Source organism: Procambarus clarkii, chromosome 62, assembly GCF_040958095.1.
Source record: "Procambarus clarkii isolate CNS0578487 chromosome 62, FALCON_Pclarkii_2.0, whole genome shotgun sequence".
In the NCBI taxonomy this organism is placed as follows: Eukaryota; Metazoa; Arthropoda; class Malacostraca; order Decapoda; family Cambaridae; genus Procambarus; species Procambarus clarkii.
The window spans coordinates 25,821,187-25,838,908 of record NC_091211.1 but is presented as its reverse complement, the minus strand read 5'-3'; the positions used below and the strand labels follow the sequence as shown (position 1 = coordinate 25,838,908).

General features: G+C 39.5%; 1 protein-coding gene across 2 annotated transcripts in view; it reads right to left on the bottom strand.

Moving 5' to 3' along the window:
• Positions 1-17,722, bottom strand: part of Schip1 (Schwannomin interacting protein 1) — a 74,101-nt gene that overhangs the window by 10,640 nt on the left and 45,739 nt on the right. For both annotated transcript variants that reach the window (XM_069308363.1, XM_069308364.1), the window contains exons 8-12: positions 3,197-3,308; positions 2,484-2,608; positions 1,368-1,586; positions 1,083-1,194; positions 695-794 (exon numbers count right to left, since the gene is read on the bottom strand). In XM_069308363.1, the coding sequence (XP_069164464.1) occupies positions 695-794; positions 1,083-1,194; positions 1,368-1,586; positions 2,484-2,608; positions 3,197-3,308 (668 nt within the window). The remainder of the gene's footprint in view (positions 1-694; positions 795-1,082; positions 1,195-1,367; positions 1,587-2,483; positions 2,609-3,196; positions 3,309-17,722) is intronic.

Here is a 17,722-nt window from a genome sequence, read left to right as displayed (position 1 = left end):
CCAATAACCACTGAATTTACCCTAGGCTCAGCCATACCAATCTTATTAATTAAGCACACTACACCAAGAAATTGGGTTCAGTAGAAATCACATACAAAGGGCAGAAAGTACTATGCACCGAGAACTATGATCTGTTCGACACACTGACATGCAAGGACAGCTGTCAACCAGCATGATACAGTACTGACCCTCAGCACTTCATTTGTAAACTAGAAAATTTGTAGAAAGAGAAAAAATTTGTAGAAAAAGAGGACAGACTAACATTATGATCCTACAGGGATCACCTTACAACTGCCATATAGAGCCAATGCAAGAATTTTGTTCTACCCAACTGCATGATCCAGTCCTATGGACACAGCGGATCTTACCTTAGGGAGCAGCAGAATGTGATAGCTAAGAAAATAGTTATCATTACGCTACACTGCCCAGGAACAAAAGTAAGCTCTGTTTAATGATCATAATGTGTTGTAGCTTTCAAATTGATATGATGAGGTTTTCTCAAGATATCGTACGAGTCTGAAAAAACAAAAATTGCCACTGGGCTACATTGCTCAATTTCAACAGCAGCCATACATTTTAACGGAAACTTACGTATTTCAAGTCGACACAAGACACACTCAAAATATTAAATTGGGAACAAATAAATGACAAACCATAAGGTATTCCTACTTGTGAATACATAATTTCAACTTACATATGCTTAGTTAAGTCTTCAATATCCACTAACATGGAATCCTGCTCCATGTGAAGGTCATCTCTCTCCATTAAGAAGGTTACTAAATCTTCATTTAAACCTGAAGTAAAACAAGTAGACTTAGTATGCACATACAAGAGACATGTGCACTGGGGTCCAGTGCTCCGGGGGCCCGTGCACCGGGGGCCTGTGCACCGGGGGCCCGTGCACCAAGGGCCTGATAAAAATTTGCAATAAAGGCAAAAACAGGAATATTTAAATCAATGAATTGTATCCTGCTTCAATATTTGTACTGGTGATACACATTTGATAGTAATAATTCAGTTATGAAACTTAACATTCCAAATTATCAAATACTAGCCTTGTCACCTTTCAAAACCAAACTTACTTTCAATTTGCGTATGAAGGTCATTTACAATAACTTGGAGCTGAGCAACATTCATGTCCGTTAGAATTTGTCGACTGATTCGTCTCTTACTGTCTGGGAATGGGACACCAATCTGCAAGAAATTTCAATAAGCTACATAACCTGATACTGTATTTTAATTTTCCAGAAAGGCAGTGGCCATTTATCTCTTCCTTTAATATATATTTAAACACAGGAATTTAGACAGTTGAGCAGACAAATGCAACAGGTATTATTGCAGACAAAAAGACTTGATGGATTACTTACTTTATTAAAGCTTGCCCTAACAATATCTGCAATAGGACTCTTCTTCTTGCTTTGTTTTTCAATCTCCATTTGCATCCTTGCCATCTCCTTGGCCTGAGCTAGGGCCATGCGAGCCTCGGCCTGCAGCTGTGCCTGGCGAGCAAAGAAGTCTACTTCTTTGTTCCGTATATCGGGCTCGGAATGAGATGTTCGCGTCCTCAAGGCTAGTGGTGTTGATGTCTGGAAGCGTGTTCAGAAATACAGTAATCACCCTAATATTTAACCACTTAACTACATGTTGTGGGATTTTCTTTAATTAGGCCATATTTTAATACAGTATTTTCATCACCCTTTGTGATTTGAAATGAAAATGGTTGAGTTTGAAAACATTGACATTAATTTAACATTAGCTGAACATTTATAAAACAAAAATATGTCTAACAACTGTACCATGAAATTTTTGCCAAAAGCAGGTGTGCAGTGCAGGGTTAAGAAGTCTTTATTATCAAACATAACATTTCTGACATGTGACTGACCACAGATGTTTACCCACTCACAACATGTGAAATTTCATGCCCTTAACACAGACCAGAGGTGACTCAGCGTATGTGATTTACATTGCTAGATAAACTAGTACAGTACCTCCATTATAATAGGGCATATTGACACATGCAAGGCACAGTCAACTACCCATAAAGATTACTACAAAACTATATGCTGCAGATTCTCAATTACAGATACCTGACACTGTACACTTCATGAAAGACAAGGCATGTTTTCATATTAACATCTGAAGATCCTGTGCCTTATTGAACAAATCCACAAGGGCCGTGACGAGGATTCGAACCTGCGTCCGGGAGCATCCCAGACACTGCCTTAATCGACTGAGCTACGACAGGGTTATAACGTGATGCATCATCATTTGATGCATCACGTTAGTGTGATCTCTGTGTGTTCTGTGCCTTATTGCCTTGTTTAAATTGGCACAGTTGGTAAATATCTTGCCATCTCTGTTTATACAGCAGAAGCATCATGGAAACAGCTCCTCTGCATGAAGCATTCATGATGGAAAAGCCTTCAGCACTAGGCCCTAGCCTTGTCTGCTTCTCTCATCCACCTACATATAGTTTGCCTTACCTTACTGTTTGCAGATGTGATGTGATCTGTGTCAACATCTCTATCTTGTGTGCTCTCGGTGTCTGAACACTGACTTTCACAGTCACTGGCTGTTTCATTCATGAAACATATTTGTAGATTCATCCCTGTACAAAACAAAATATTTGTAATGTAGCCAACTTTACAAGAATCTGCTTTAAAATTGAATAAAGCCTAAGAAGTTATGCCTCTCATAAAACACATGTTTTCATTCAAGATACTGTAGTTTGAAAAGCTTCAACATTTTTATTCAAATAGAGCCAGTTAAAAAATTACAAGTTTACAATATTCTTTTGAAACATTATTGTTTGTTCATAGGGAAGATATATATTTAAACTTTCAATATTCCTAATGTTGCTTTCCAAATGAGCTTTATGATAAAAACAGCCAAGTTTTCAGGCATCCATATCCAACAAGCTTTCTAGCTTCTTGTTATTATCCTGTCAAGACACCTCTTGAATACTGCTGTACTCTCATATTGAAATCTTGTACAGTATTCTATACAGGCTACATTCTTTAGAAAATACTTGAAAATTTGGTCCCTGACCTGCACACAAAAAAAAAAAAAATGAAGTATAAGTACAGAATTATAGCAGAATTAAGACTTAAAACTTAATTAATCAGGCTATTCAGTTTCAGCAACAATACAAGACATTTTCTTTATGATTGTAGTACACTATACTTGTACAACGTACCACTTTGAAGACGCGAGTGCAGCGAGGGCTTGCGATGGGGTCGTTCCATGACTTGGTCATCGTCAATACCCATAGCCAACTTGCGGCGAATCTCTTCCCGGTCATTGCGACGCTGCAAGGTAAAAATGGATCAAGACGGTAGAATCATAATAAATATTCATATTCATCAGCATGGTAATTTGTTTTCTATACAACACAACTGGAGATACAGGCAGTGAATGTCCCACTCAATCACATTAGCATAAGAAAATTGGATTAATATGGGCTTTAATATTTAGTTAAAGTTGTAACAAATGTAATGTACTGTATAATTAGTATTTTTTTATTATCTTCTTAAATGTTCAATGGAATATTCATATCGCTCTTTCCCAACCAAACAAGCAGGAAATTATTTTTCAGGCTAATGGCAGGAAATTACACACATTTTTACAACATGACTGTTTTCTTATATTAAATGGTTTACGAGCTTCTAAACTTCACAACACATGGTACAAAGGTACCACATGAAAGATTAGCAAGGAAATTGTAAGCACACAATATATGGTAGAATATTAGAATAGATAAAACAATGATTAAAAAAGAATGCAAAGGGTTGCCCAAAACAGTAATGAATCTGACTGGAGAAATGTGGAGTGGGGTACCGCATGGTTTCACTTTGGAGCCAACCATTTTTATCATATACATCAATTACATAGATGAGAATATTACAAACCACATCTTCAAATTTGCAGATGACATTCAGAATTTTGGTAAAGCAAGAAGTGAGTGGCAAATGCTTTTTAATACCAAAAAATGCAAGACCTTGCATGATACATACATACATTATATATATACTTGTGCATAATGCACATCACAACTACCAAATCAACATTAACCAGCAGTAGATTGATGTAGAAAAGAACCTTGGAGCATTCTCTATAGTGATTAAACTCCGGATTGCAATGCCGATCCTGACCTTGAGCGCTTCCTAGAAGGCTGTAATAGAACTCGTGGTCATCATACGAGAAACAAATATACAGTATTGTATAGCAAAGGTTTCAAGCTCAGCGAGCCACAATGCAAAACGGAAAACAGGAGATGCTTTTACACCCATAGTTATAAACCCGCGAAACCACCTACGTACGTACTGTACTCGCCAAAGAAGTAAATGCCAAAATGCTGCCGAATTTCAAAATCTATCTTGATGACAAAATCATCAGGACAAATGTGAGGGATCTTTGACAAGCTGCCAGCTTCCTTGTCAAGGCCACTAGAAATAGTGTCCCTCAGGTAAAGTTGGGTAAATTAAATTTCTCGGAGGTAAGCAATGAGATTTTTTTCATTCATACAGTACAGGCCTTTACTGCACTACACTTGCGATAATGAGCTACCAGGCAAATCTATCGAGATTAAATTTTTTTTATTCTATTTGTTATATTTTATTCTTATAAACTTAAAATATGAAATATAAAAAAAATAAACTTTCCATGCATCCAACAAATGCAAATATGTATACAAAATAAAATACATATAAAAATACATATTACTGTAACATCAAAATGTTTACCCTTGCTGGATGATTATAAAATGTGTCTTCTGGTCGCTCTTCAGAGTCTTCCGACGTAATTACACGAATAAATCTTTCCACGATATCTTCCTCATCGGTATTATTTCTCTTTACATATGGTAGCCATTGCCTCTTGTTGTTTATAAGAACTGGCCACTTGAGCTGCTCAAGCAGGGTTGGAGGTGGAGCTTTAGGGTCTGACACTGGCACAATATTTTTCCCAGGTGTTTCAGTACCATCATTCCACAATATCTTTGAAACACGGTCTGACTGAGTTTTAAGAGAGCTGAAAACCTGAGTTGACACTTTTGCAGTTTGCAATTTGATGGAGTTTAAGCTCATAGAAGAGAGACTTAAGCTGGGTGGAAGTGCCGATAAAGAGCGACATGGAATAGTTTCATCATCACAAGTCCTTCGAGATTTCATTAAATTGCCAAACATGTTGCCCAAGCTGAACTAATATCAAGCTAGTTTTCCTTGCTTAATTATACTGCACTGGAATAACTGGTCACAAATTCAAAGTACAGTATTAGTTAATAGGATAATTACTGCAGAATGGGGCTTTAAAATGCAAGGATACATTTAAAGAGAAACCACCGATTTACTCTTAATTCTCGATTTCATTTAATATGGCACCAAGAGTCATTTAAGAACAAAAGGTTGTTTTCATAATTATCTCGGCAGTCCATAATTGGCTCATTCTCACAATGGAATTATAAGCATACCAATGCTGTATGTCATACATGCTCTTTTGTTTTGAACGTCAATTTTATGTAATTTAACCTAAAACCAGCATCTGGATGGCAAGTTAAGATTACGGTAGGCCTATCTATTGTACAAGTACTAAGGTGACTTTAGTGAGCTAACTTGAGCAAGCCACTGGTATTGACTGCACAATGTTTTACATCTTTCAACAAATGTTGTGATTTAGGTTAGAAAAGATTAGGGGGTAGATTAACTTATATTGGGTGAGATTAGTGCATTAAGTTGCCACTTCAGGATGAAGCTTAAATACCAGTAATAAAGTTTGAAGTAAAAGTTGCCTCTTATAAACTAACAATATAAAATTTTATCACAAGATAAACTTGACATATGATTAGAGCAGTTCTCTACTGAGCTGCATTCAGATATTGTAATTAGTCAGTGATGCATTACAATATTATAATCATGTTTATTAAGAATCGACTTTTTAACAGAATTAGACGACATTTTGCATCACGATAAAACTCTCAGCTGGTGTCATAATGAACCATAGTAAAAGAAGTCCACTATACAACACGAGGCCATGTAAATGATTACCTACATACAAATGTCCAGTGAAATAATTGAAGAAAAATAAGATGATATTTAAGAAATGGCAAAGTGTTTACCACAGAATTTGTAGCATTGAAAAAAAATGTAATATTATCTATTTAGTAATTTAGGCATGATGACCAGACCACACACTAGAAGGTGAAGGGACGACGATGTTTTGGTCCGTCCTGGACCATTCTCAGTCGACAATCGACTTGAGAATGGTCCAGGACAGACCGAAACGTCGTCGTCCCTTCACCTTCTAGTGTGTGGTCTGGTCAAATTACTTTAGCCACGTTATTGTGACTCCTCGCCTGCATAGGCATGATGAGCTTACAGAAGGGAATTTCAGTGAAGACAAACTCATTACTACAAAGCATTTACCAGATTTAGCCAAGTACGTCTGGCTCGACACAAGCACCCTGGTGAGCACTGGTGTCAACTCCTGGACTTGGGTCATAACAACAGTACTGTTTGGTGTTGACAGTAATAGACTTTTTATATTTTGTGGTTAACACATACTGTACTTCTTCCCAAAATGTCATAAGTCTTCATGACAATGTTTACTGTAGTTGTCTCTGATGAAATTATGTTTTGTTTTATTACTACACCACATATTCTAGCACTAATTATGAATTTATGTGGCCTCTACATAAATGGAACCTCGTGTGTAATTAGGAAAACTAGTTAATGCCTTACAATTGACAATGTAAGCCTATCGTGTCAAAATAAACAGCTGACAACGAAACATCACCAGCTGTCACTGCCGTAGTCATATTACATTACTAAACACGACTGCTGTATAAATACAGTACGTCTATGAATTAGCTTCAGCTCACTATCTTAGACAATCTACTTTTGCTTCACGAGTGAACATTAGGCCCCTCACAAGACACCAGGTCCACGATAGTGTCCAGTGACCACACACACACACACACACACACACACCAAAATAACATTAGGTGTTTGAGGTGCAGTAGAGAAGAGTTAAGAGTGTGTGTGAGAGGCTGGTACTAGTGTGGTGGTGGTCCACCTGTTGACAACTTGACACTGGGCACCCCACTACCCTCCCACCTCTCACAACTTAACCATTTGCAACTCATTGTCTTAAATGTCCTTAATGCAGCCTCGATGGGTTGGATTACAATATAAAAAATCGAGAATAATTATTTGAGGGAATGAGATATGAAACAAATCAAAATATCAATCGAAATAAAATTTGAGTAGAGAAAATTAGAACCGATATTAAGCAGTTTTGCAATATATATTTTTATTCTATTTAAAACGTGCATTAAAGTATTAAAATGATACGTTATATATCAAAAAATACATAAGCAATCCTTTATACAAGACGTGGCACCACCGCCGCTAAGACATTCCATACGGATAAGTCACATCGCATTAAGATGATTCGCCGTCGGATTTTTAAACCTACCTAACCTAACTTAGCTCATCCCATCCTAACTAAACCAAATCAACTTAACCTAACCTAACCGAGCCCAATACAGTCTAACCTAAGCTAATACATCCTAGCAATATATATATATATATATATATATATATATATACGGTTTTAACAAACAGAAAACGAGCTTAATTGAATAGTCTCTTGCCCTTTCAGACGTTAAAACAGACGCCACAGAGTCTAAGGAAAGCAGTAGTCCCATCACGGAGTCTGCTGACTTTCTTGAATGATCCACAGATGAGTTGCTCTTCTTGTATGATAGTATCATGATGGAACTACTAGTGTAGGTTTCACTTTGTATCAGACCTACGAGCTTTTGTGGCGAGTTATTCTTCTCAGACTGCTTATAGGCAATCCTAGGTTGCTATTGGCTAACTCATCAGCTCTATCATGCATTCGGCGGCCAACATGAGATGGAATCCACATGAAATTGACTCGTACCATCATTAATAGCCTTGTTGCGGAATTATGTCTGGGATTTTCATTACCTGCTGATGTAGATCTGGCCAAATGTTAACTAAAAATTATTCGCACACCCTCCGTCCCCATATAATAACAGTATATATGTGATAGAGTGCGAAAAGATACGTAAATTTAGATACAAAACTATAACGCTATAACAAATGGTTATTAAATGTGTAAATATTTCATTCAAAATGGTCTACCACCAAATTCTTCAAGGGAAATGAGGGGACCTCTGACAAGCCCCCGGCTTCCTGTCCTCGTCGAGGCCACTAATGGGGTTAGTGCCCCTTAGGTAAATTCAGGGAATTTTTAGGAAAATATCCCAAGTTCGCTAGCGCAGTGGTAAGACAGTCGCCCCCACTCTTCACAAACGATTTGGCCTGGGTTCGTATCGTGGCCGGGAAGGATTGACTAGGCGCCAATACTAAAGTGTAGCCCCTGTTCACCCAGCAGGAAATGGATACAAGGTTGTTAAACGATTTGGGGGTGTCGTATTCCAGGGAAAATTAAGACTAAGGACCTACCCGAAACACTGCGTGCTAGTGGATTTACAAGAATGTAAAAACTCTTGTGTATATATTAAAAAAGATAAGAGCAATCAAAAAATTAAAGACAGAGACAGAGGAGAGAGCATACAGTAGACAGAGATGAGGGTCCTGAACTCTTACCAATAATTTCACAACTACCATCCCAATCAACCACAATATACTATACTGTCCTTGTCACTCACTATCACGGTCCCGATGTCACTATCACCATCACTATTACCACCAGTCCCTCTTATTGTTACCCAGTCGTTATGACCACTATCGTTCTTACTCACCACTATCTCTATATACCATTACTAAAACAATTCATTACCACTATCCCCAAACAACCAGTATCTGTTACTAAGCTTTAATATAGTATAGTGCCTTCTACTAGGCCGTAGGCCTAATAATTCGCGAGACAATTAACGAGACAACTCATCAATTTCGCGAGCCACTGCCATTTTCTAGTACGACAATTTTTGTCCTTAAAAGTATACGTCAAAACGCGACGTTCTATTAGAAGGACGGGTTGGCTTCTAACATTTTAATCACTATTCATTTATAAAGAACTCTTGTCATAATATTAAGGGCACATTAAACATACAGTCTTTACATTAATATCAAGGGCACATTAAACTTGCAGTCTTTACAATAATATCAAGGGCACATTAAACATACAGTCTTTACAATAATATCAAGGGCACATTAAACATACAGTCTTTACAATAATATCAAGGGCACATTAAACATACAGTCTTTACATTAATATCAAGGGCACATTAAACATACAGTCTTTACAAAGTGTTTAATAGCGTTAAGGGTTGAGGAGAAAGCGCCACACACAGGGAGAGAAAAACCTGCATGCATTTGTTTCCAGTAATCAATATGAGAACCAGCTGCAGGGTGTTCCAGGTCTTGCACAATGGCTGGTAATAAAGACAGGCCTTATATTGGGGTTCCTCCTCAGCCACTCGACAGCCGCCAGGCGAAAATATTGAAATCGCTAAACCTACTCCTTCCCTCCCTCCCTCCCTCCTTCTCCCAAAATATAGCGTTCTGTGACATTGACATCCACGTCACTGAAGATTAAAACTGTCAATTATTTTTCGAGAAGTAAAATAAATAAATAAATGTTTATTCAGGTAAAGTACATACATACAAAGGTTATACAAAAATTGATAGATTTATAGATAGAGGTAGTATATACAATGCCTAAAGCCACTATTAAGAAAAGCGTTTCGGGCAGGAAAGTAAAATCCAAAATAAATCCATCCAAAATATCCAAAATAAAAGTATATCACGTGTGACGATAATCTCCTTCAAGAGAGATTGAGCCTGCTCTTCCCTCCTAAGTTCGTCGCTATACATCCCTATACAACTAATATGGAAGAAATATCCAACAAATACAACACCAAGGTTTGCCAGAGAGTAAACGTATTCAGCACCAAGAACACCTGCTCCCCCCCTCCGCCACTCGAACCACCAAACTACCTGTCCGTCGCCTGCTCATCGCTGATTGGCCGGTGGTCAGTCGCACCTGCTTCTCCACCACCACACTACCTGATGTCTGGGGCCACCACGACCTAGAGACCTCAGAATATCCAGTGCTTTCAACAAGTTAACACGTCTCTTTGGTAGACTAAGCTCTGGCTTACGTGTACTAAGAGAGGTGGCAGCTTAAAGCCAATATTCCTGCACCTATATCTGATTGTATATTGTTTACTTGTTATTACTCACTTGTCTTAACGTAACTTTTCATTTTGTCATTTGATTATTCTTATTATTTTGATTGATTTTATGATACGAATTTTATGTCCATTTTATTCATGTTTTGCTTTTCTAACGTAATTAAAATCTCTTTGTTAAATTTACTTGTGTTTTGTGTGTCTTCCCATTACCTTACCACAGACGAAGTTCCAGATTTTCTCTTTTTTTTTTTTTTTTTTTTTTTTTTTTTTTCTATGTGACGAGGCCATACCCCTAGCTTTTGAAACAGCCGAACACCAACGTGTTACCGTCGCAAACGTCATGGTTATATATTGGAACTCTAGCTGCCTCACCAGCCACAGTATTAGGCGACCTTGTCACTGTGACATTTAAACTGACCCAAAAATTCTAATTGAAATTTGTGTTGGTCTCCGGTCATTTGGAGATAATTGTACGGAGCCGCAGCTTGTAAACCCCCGCGTATTCACCCTCCCCACCACCCAAAGTTATGTAAGCCTTTTTAAAATGTTTACCAATTAGACTACAGGAAAAAATTTACTTTAAAATAATTTTGCCGTAGAGAACCGACATATTACAAATATACAATGATAATGCGTCCAAAAAAAAGCGTGTTACTGAATAAACAGGGGGCGGTCCCCCCCCGGGGGGCACCCACTCCAGCCATAATATGGGATCCAAAAATACTTTATTGCATCCTACCTCCACACAATAAAGTCTCCGGACAAGAACGATGTCATATTTTACCCAGCATCCATGTAACAAAAATTGAGGAGCAAAATTATCAGAGGCTGGTGCAGATCTCTGGGTGTAAAGAGGCTATATAGACCAATGTAGACAATTCTTTGTTCACTTCATAAGTAATGTGATAATAAAAAGCCGAGTGTAGCGAGTAGATTATCACAATAATATACTCGCTCCAAATGCATTGTTAATATTCCTGTCAACCTTTGGAGACGAATGAGGTAAGGTGTTGCCCGAGCATATAAGCAGCAGAATAGTGAATATTAACTTTACGGGCTATTCATGCCCGTGCCACGTTTTGGGTGGCTTAATCTTCATCAATCATAATATTAACTAGTCTACTTTCAAGTGTGGTCTAGAGCAGACACTTGAGAGATTCTGTAGCGAGTAGATTATCCCAATAATATACTCGCTACAAGAGTAATTATTTAGGAGTGAGAATAAAGGTATAGGGACGGGGACTGATGTTCCTGTCCAGTGGCCTGGAAGCTTGGTGGCTGAGGGGAATGTTGAGCACCAAGGTCACCTCGCCACACTCCCACCACATACACATTACTCAAAACACTAACAATTCCTCTTTATTTGGTAATATGTTTATTGTTTGTGATGTGTGTATATGTATGTATTAACACGATGTACTGAACGGGGTGAGAATAGCTTGAGCTACCTCATCACTTTGTGTGTATTTTACCTCAATATACTTATTTCAATTTCAATTCCTCTTTATAAAATGCTTTACGAAACTCATCTTTTAATTAACTATATAATTTACAAAAATGAACGAAAATATAAATAAATTCATTACAATTTTAAAGTTAACTTGATCATTATTTTGTAATACATCTTAAACTTCTTCGTCGAAGTTGTTAAAAATTGTTCTAGGTTAATGTAGGCCTACGTGTGATATCCTAGGCTCGACCAGACGAGGTCATTATTTAATCATACATACAAAATTCATAAAAATTAAAATAACTTTCTTTAAAATCCAAACCAATCTCCATGAATGACTATCTACAGCTACTGCGGATGGGATGTAAAAATTGTGGACTCTTCCACACACACAAGTTCCATTTGTGTACTACTGGATTTTTAAGTGCATATATGCACTTCCGGATATGCTAAGCTCTGAACTTTAGTTGCTCGAGTTCGTTAGGTCGGGGTTCCACGCCGGGGTTGCATACTTCAGATTGGACCTGACGTACGTCGTGTAGTGATCTGATGGTCTTCTGGTCTAAATTTGTAAATACTGTTTTGGTCAAGTCTTTCGAATACTGATGATTTTATCGTGTAATTCCTTAAGCGTAGTTGTCACAAGATGAGAGCTACGCTCGTGGTGTCCCGTCTTCCCAGTACTCTTTGTCATATAACGCTTTGAAACTAATGATGGTTTTAGCCCTCACCACCTTCTCTCAACCGTTTATTACTCTGCTTGCAAAAGAGAACTTTGTAGTTAGAGTGAGAGAGAGAGAGATAGATTGTGAGTGACGTACACGCGCGCAAAATAGGTTTGTCAGCATTACAACATGATTAGTGTCAAGATACTTGAACATGCCTAGTAAAGCACACCTTTGTTATTATTTCCATTGTAAGCAAAGCCTTTTAGAGCGGAGATGTATACATTCAGCCCCCTTGCCTGTTACCTGGAGCAGGGAGGGTGGCCCCCCCTTGTACAAATATCTCTGCCAGTTGGGCTTGTATAGGAATTTAGATGAAGGAAAGTGTGAACAAAGACTCGCTAGATCATTACATCTTAGACTGTGATCAAATTGAGCCATTTAGAGCTAAATCTAAACTCACGCTGCATGAAATGGCAAACCATATTATTAAGGATAAAATACCTGAAATCTTTGCATTGTGTCCATGTTTAATTTCCAGTATATAAACGGCATATGATAATAAGGAACAAGCAGTGTAGTGTGAAGATTAACAACAGCAGCAGCTGTCCTATGACCTAGTAACACCTCCATAGCTAAAACAGTTATTAGCGAATAGACCTAATATTAATATATAATGATTAATTGTAAATACATATCTATTGAAACGGAACAATCTCTGTAACTAGCCGACATTATAATTATAAGGTGTAAGAGATAGATGTAATTGTTAATGTAATAATCTTCGTTGAGGTCCGATAAAGTCCTTTTGTGCCCTCTGTAATTCTTTTTGCGCTACCGCTCACAGGATGAGTATGGGGTGCACAAGAAACTAGCCGCCACCGGCGACAAGACTCAAAATCCCCACAAGTGTTGCCACGGAGAGGGGGGGGTGTGCTCTTCCCACAGTGGGGGGTGGGGGTGTGCCCTTCCCACAGTGGGGGTGAGGTAGCTGCAGCGTGAACTGTGAACGCACCGCGGCTTCCATACACCCACTGGTGATGATACACTTCACCTACCCCCTCTGTTCACCCTCCTCCAACGCCACCTGTTCCATGATGCTGCCTATTTTGTCGCTATTCTTTCCAAGACGTCTGTCCTCATGGCTCTCGGGTCCTTTAATCCGGTTCATCCAGTAGTTGTCGAGATCCAGCATTGGCTGTTTCTCGTTCACAGTAAATTTAAGTCGGTTGAGTTTTGTTGGGTTCCCAGCCATATTGGTGTGTCTTTAAATGAGCGTGCGGATGCTGCCGCTAAGGAAGCTGTCCGCTCTTGTCCCATCTCTCGTAAAGGCATTCCGTATTCCGACTTTTACCCGGTTATCCATTCCTCAGTCCTTACCCGTTGGCAGGCTTCTTGGTTGTCTGTTACTGGTAACAAGCTACGTACTCTTAAATGTTGTGTTTCCTCGTGGCCGTCCTCCTTCCACCGTAACCGGCGGTGGGAAACAGCTCTGGCGAGGTTGCGTATTGGCCATACTCGCTTAACCCATGGTCACTTGATGGAGCGCCGCCCTGCTCCTTATTGTCCTAGTTGCATTGTCCCTCTTACGGTCGTGCATGTCCTTCTTGAATGTCCTGACTTCCAGGACGAGCGTGTGTCTTGCTTTCCGACCGCCCCTCGCGGTCACCTGTCCCTCGATAGAATTCTTGGTGACTCGGATACTTTTGATATCGTTCGCCTTATGCGTTTTTGTTCTCGTATTGGCATCCTTGGTGATATTTAGCGCCCTCTGATTATTTTGCGTATTTGATGGTGCTACATAGCCTTCCCGGTTTGGTGCCTTCTTTTGATAATTACTTACTTACTTTCCAAGACGTCGCCCACTCCACATGTGTACATTGATAACGTGCATACACACGCTGGTGACACGAGAGAAACAACCCCCATTGAACAGTACAAATGAAATACACAACTCCTTCATACAGTAAAGGAAGACCTAGTACTGTTGTCACACACACACACACACACACACACACACACACACACACACACACACACACACACACACACACACACACACACACACACAGACAGTGTAGTGAACCATACCAGCAGGAGGTGCAAGAGAGCGTGACATGTGATGAATCACAGTGTACACCCTCACACTCTCCAAGCTCCGCCACCAACCTCTCCTTCATCTTATTAACACCAAAGTTTACCCAGAAATGAACTCTCTCACCTAGAGTATGGCTACCAAAACTGCACACCCTTCACACACACAGTAAAGTTGGGATACTCTTAGTAATAACTGTTCAATATATAAACAGTCCTCGGTATCTTTCACTTTTAAGAAATTAACAGTTGTGACAGTCAATATGTTCAGTAGTTCAAGCCTACCGTGCCCTGGTACTGTATGTAGGCTATAGGCTACAGGCGCTAGTTTGTCTCAACCCTTAATTCAGTGTGTGCTAACATACATGTGGGATTGTTTAGCCACTTAACTGTGTAGACGGGGGGGGGGGGGGAGGGTTGTTGAAGCGTCCCCCCTACCCCCAGCCCCCTCCACAGTTCAGGAAGCTAGGCCTAAACATGTCAGTATCAAGATTTACTGCCAGTTAATATTCCCAATAACTTCAAAAGAATATCAATAATCTACTCTTTATGGGCTTATGCCGCATCATTTGTCAAAGTCCCCGGAGGTCGTTGTTAATGCTACATACATACTTTATTTAGACAATTTAACTGATCATATGATTGTAGTTTAAATGTGACCAATTTATAAGGGTCCGGTCAACGGCACTCGCTGTCGGGATTCGTGATATTATTAGGCCTATTCAATTATTGCCATAGATTACACGTTATCAAGGCCTATGTATAGTGTTGACTTTAGAGATAAGGTCATTCTAGTATACGCGGTGTATAATGTAGGTGTACCCCGGATAATCTGGCACAGTCCTTCACTGTGTGGTTATCGTAGTGAATTACCCACTGAAAAGACTCCTGTTTAAATCTTGGTGCAAGGGCAAATGGTAGTATATACGTTATACAAGCTTCCGGAGTATACCCAGATGTGGTGTGGGGTAGTATACCCAGACGTGGTGTGGGGTAGTATACCCAGACGTGGTGTGGGGTAGCATACCCATTAACACGCGTGTCTGGCGAGGGAGGGGGGGGGGGTGAACCTAACCTAAACCCTAACCTAATTTACTGGGCGCAAATCCTTAACTGTAGCCTCTGTTTAACTCGACAGTGAAATGTGTACTTGGTTGTAACAACGATTCTTGGCGGCGGGGATCGTATTCCAGGGACCTGCCCGAAACGCTACGCGTACTAGTGGCTCTACAACCATGTAACAACTCTTGTATATATCTAAAAAAAAACTCCTGCTCTGGTTGGGTACTTACAAAGTACGCAGAAAAGTAGCGGCTCTCAAATATCCAGGTTTTCTATGCATCGGTTAGTTAAGTTAGGCTTGGCTTGGTACTCTCCTGGTTATGTTTCTACTTTATATTGTATAGGTTGTGGCAGATCAAGAGAACGGGCCGCTTACCTACGGTGCCGGTCCCTGCCGCCAGAGTCCGTGAGTGAGAGGCACTACAGTCTTGCTCTGATGAAGGCAAATTGAAGCCGAAAACGCGTTCAGCATTCTCTAATTCTTCATATGAAGGGTTTTCCGCATACTTAGATCAGTGTTTTTGTGATAATTGTTGCTTGTGCGCGCGTACGCACGCACACCCATTTTGTGTGTATTATATATATACATTATATATATGCATGTTATATATATTTACATATATATATTTACATATATATATTTACACAATGTGTTTGTAATATTATTTATTTATATATATATTTATTTATATGAGGGTTATTATAGTTTTTACCATTAGGCTATGCTTGTGCGAGCTGCTATAACTACCTGGAACCCAGCGATTATATACTTACGTAATTAACGACGATTGATTTGATGGATTCGAGAGTTTCGTCTTCGTCGTAGGTGAGAGTGTAGAGGTCGTTGACGTAGATGCTTTCCACCTTGTATTGTCTCTTGTATTTTGGGAAGGAAGTAGAGGAAGGCTTCGCGGGCATTTTGGCTGGATTTGGCGGGAGACTGACGAGCGCGGGAAAAGCCTCATTTTGGCGCGCATTTGTGTTGACCAAGCTCTGGAATTTATCGTTTCGTGGGATGTAAGGCGCCATTTTGAGGTTATTGAGGCTCAGGAGGTGGTCATCGTGGAGGGAGGTGATGGAGGCAGGTGCGACACTGCTGCCTGTGGTAGTGATGCTCTGGTCAGAGACGTCTTCCTCCTCCTCTGTGATCGGGGTGGGCGAGGCTGCACAGAATATTGGATTCCTGTTGCCAATTGCAGTGTGCGAGCCGGCACACTCCTCGTTCACGGTCATCTTACTCACACTTTTATACCATAACATGTATTGTTTGTACTATAATTCCGTTTTTCCTGGCTTTGGATAGTTTTCTAAATATTTCGCACAAATAGCTGCGAAATTCTCGCATGGAATCCACTCAGACTTTCACACTATTTTTTCCCAGTTTTGGCTCATTTTAAGACCAAGTCTTTATTTTAAGACTTTGGAATACACAAAGAGCCCCTTTAAACAGTAGCAGAGAACGACCTTGTGTTTCCTGGTGATAACAATAAGACAATGGTTTCCTTAACGGCCAACAGTAATAGTGATTTTCGCTACTGATAATACCTTTGCCTATGTAAATATTTTGTTCCAAAACCTTTGTAGCGTCAATTATTTTTGCAATAATGATCAATCAAAACGCAACTGAAAACGACGTTAACTTTTTATATTTACATATATGAATATTAAAAAAAGGGGGGGGGGGTTGTGTAGTAATGGTCTAGAGAGGTAATGACCCGTGTATAACAGGTCTTACTTAAATCCCAATTTGTTTAAACGTTTGTCTCTTGTTTTGTTTGTCCAGAAATATCACGGTGCGGCCCAAGTTATTTTGAGCCGTCTACATCTTGATTGGGAAACTGGCGTTTGCTTATATCTATCTTCATTCTAATTTGAATATATTGAACACTGTTTACAACCCTTTAGTTATGTATTTCATCCATTTTCACAATAAATCAAACCTCTCCATCTTCTACTCCACTCTTGTGAACTGAAGAACATTTGTTCAGCAGTTGTTCATCTGGGAGTCGCGACGAAACACTCGGGGTCTCTGTGGTATAGTTGGGTTCGTTCTCTACTCACAATCGCGAATGCCGGGTTCGAATCCCAGACGGGACAGAAATAGCAGGGAACGTTTCCTGTAACTTAATGGCTCTGTTCACCTAGCAGTAAATATGTACCCGGTAGTCAAGCAACTGTTGTGGGGGTTGCATCGTGAAGAGGTTCAGTAGTTCCACCTTGGGCAGGAACCTGATACAAGCCTAATATATATGAATATACAGCCTGCAT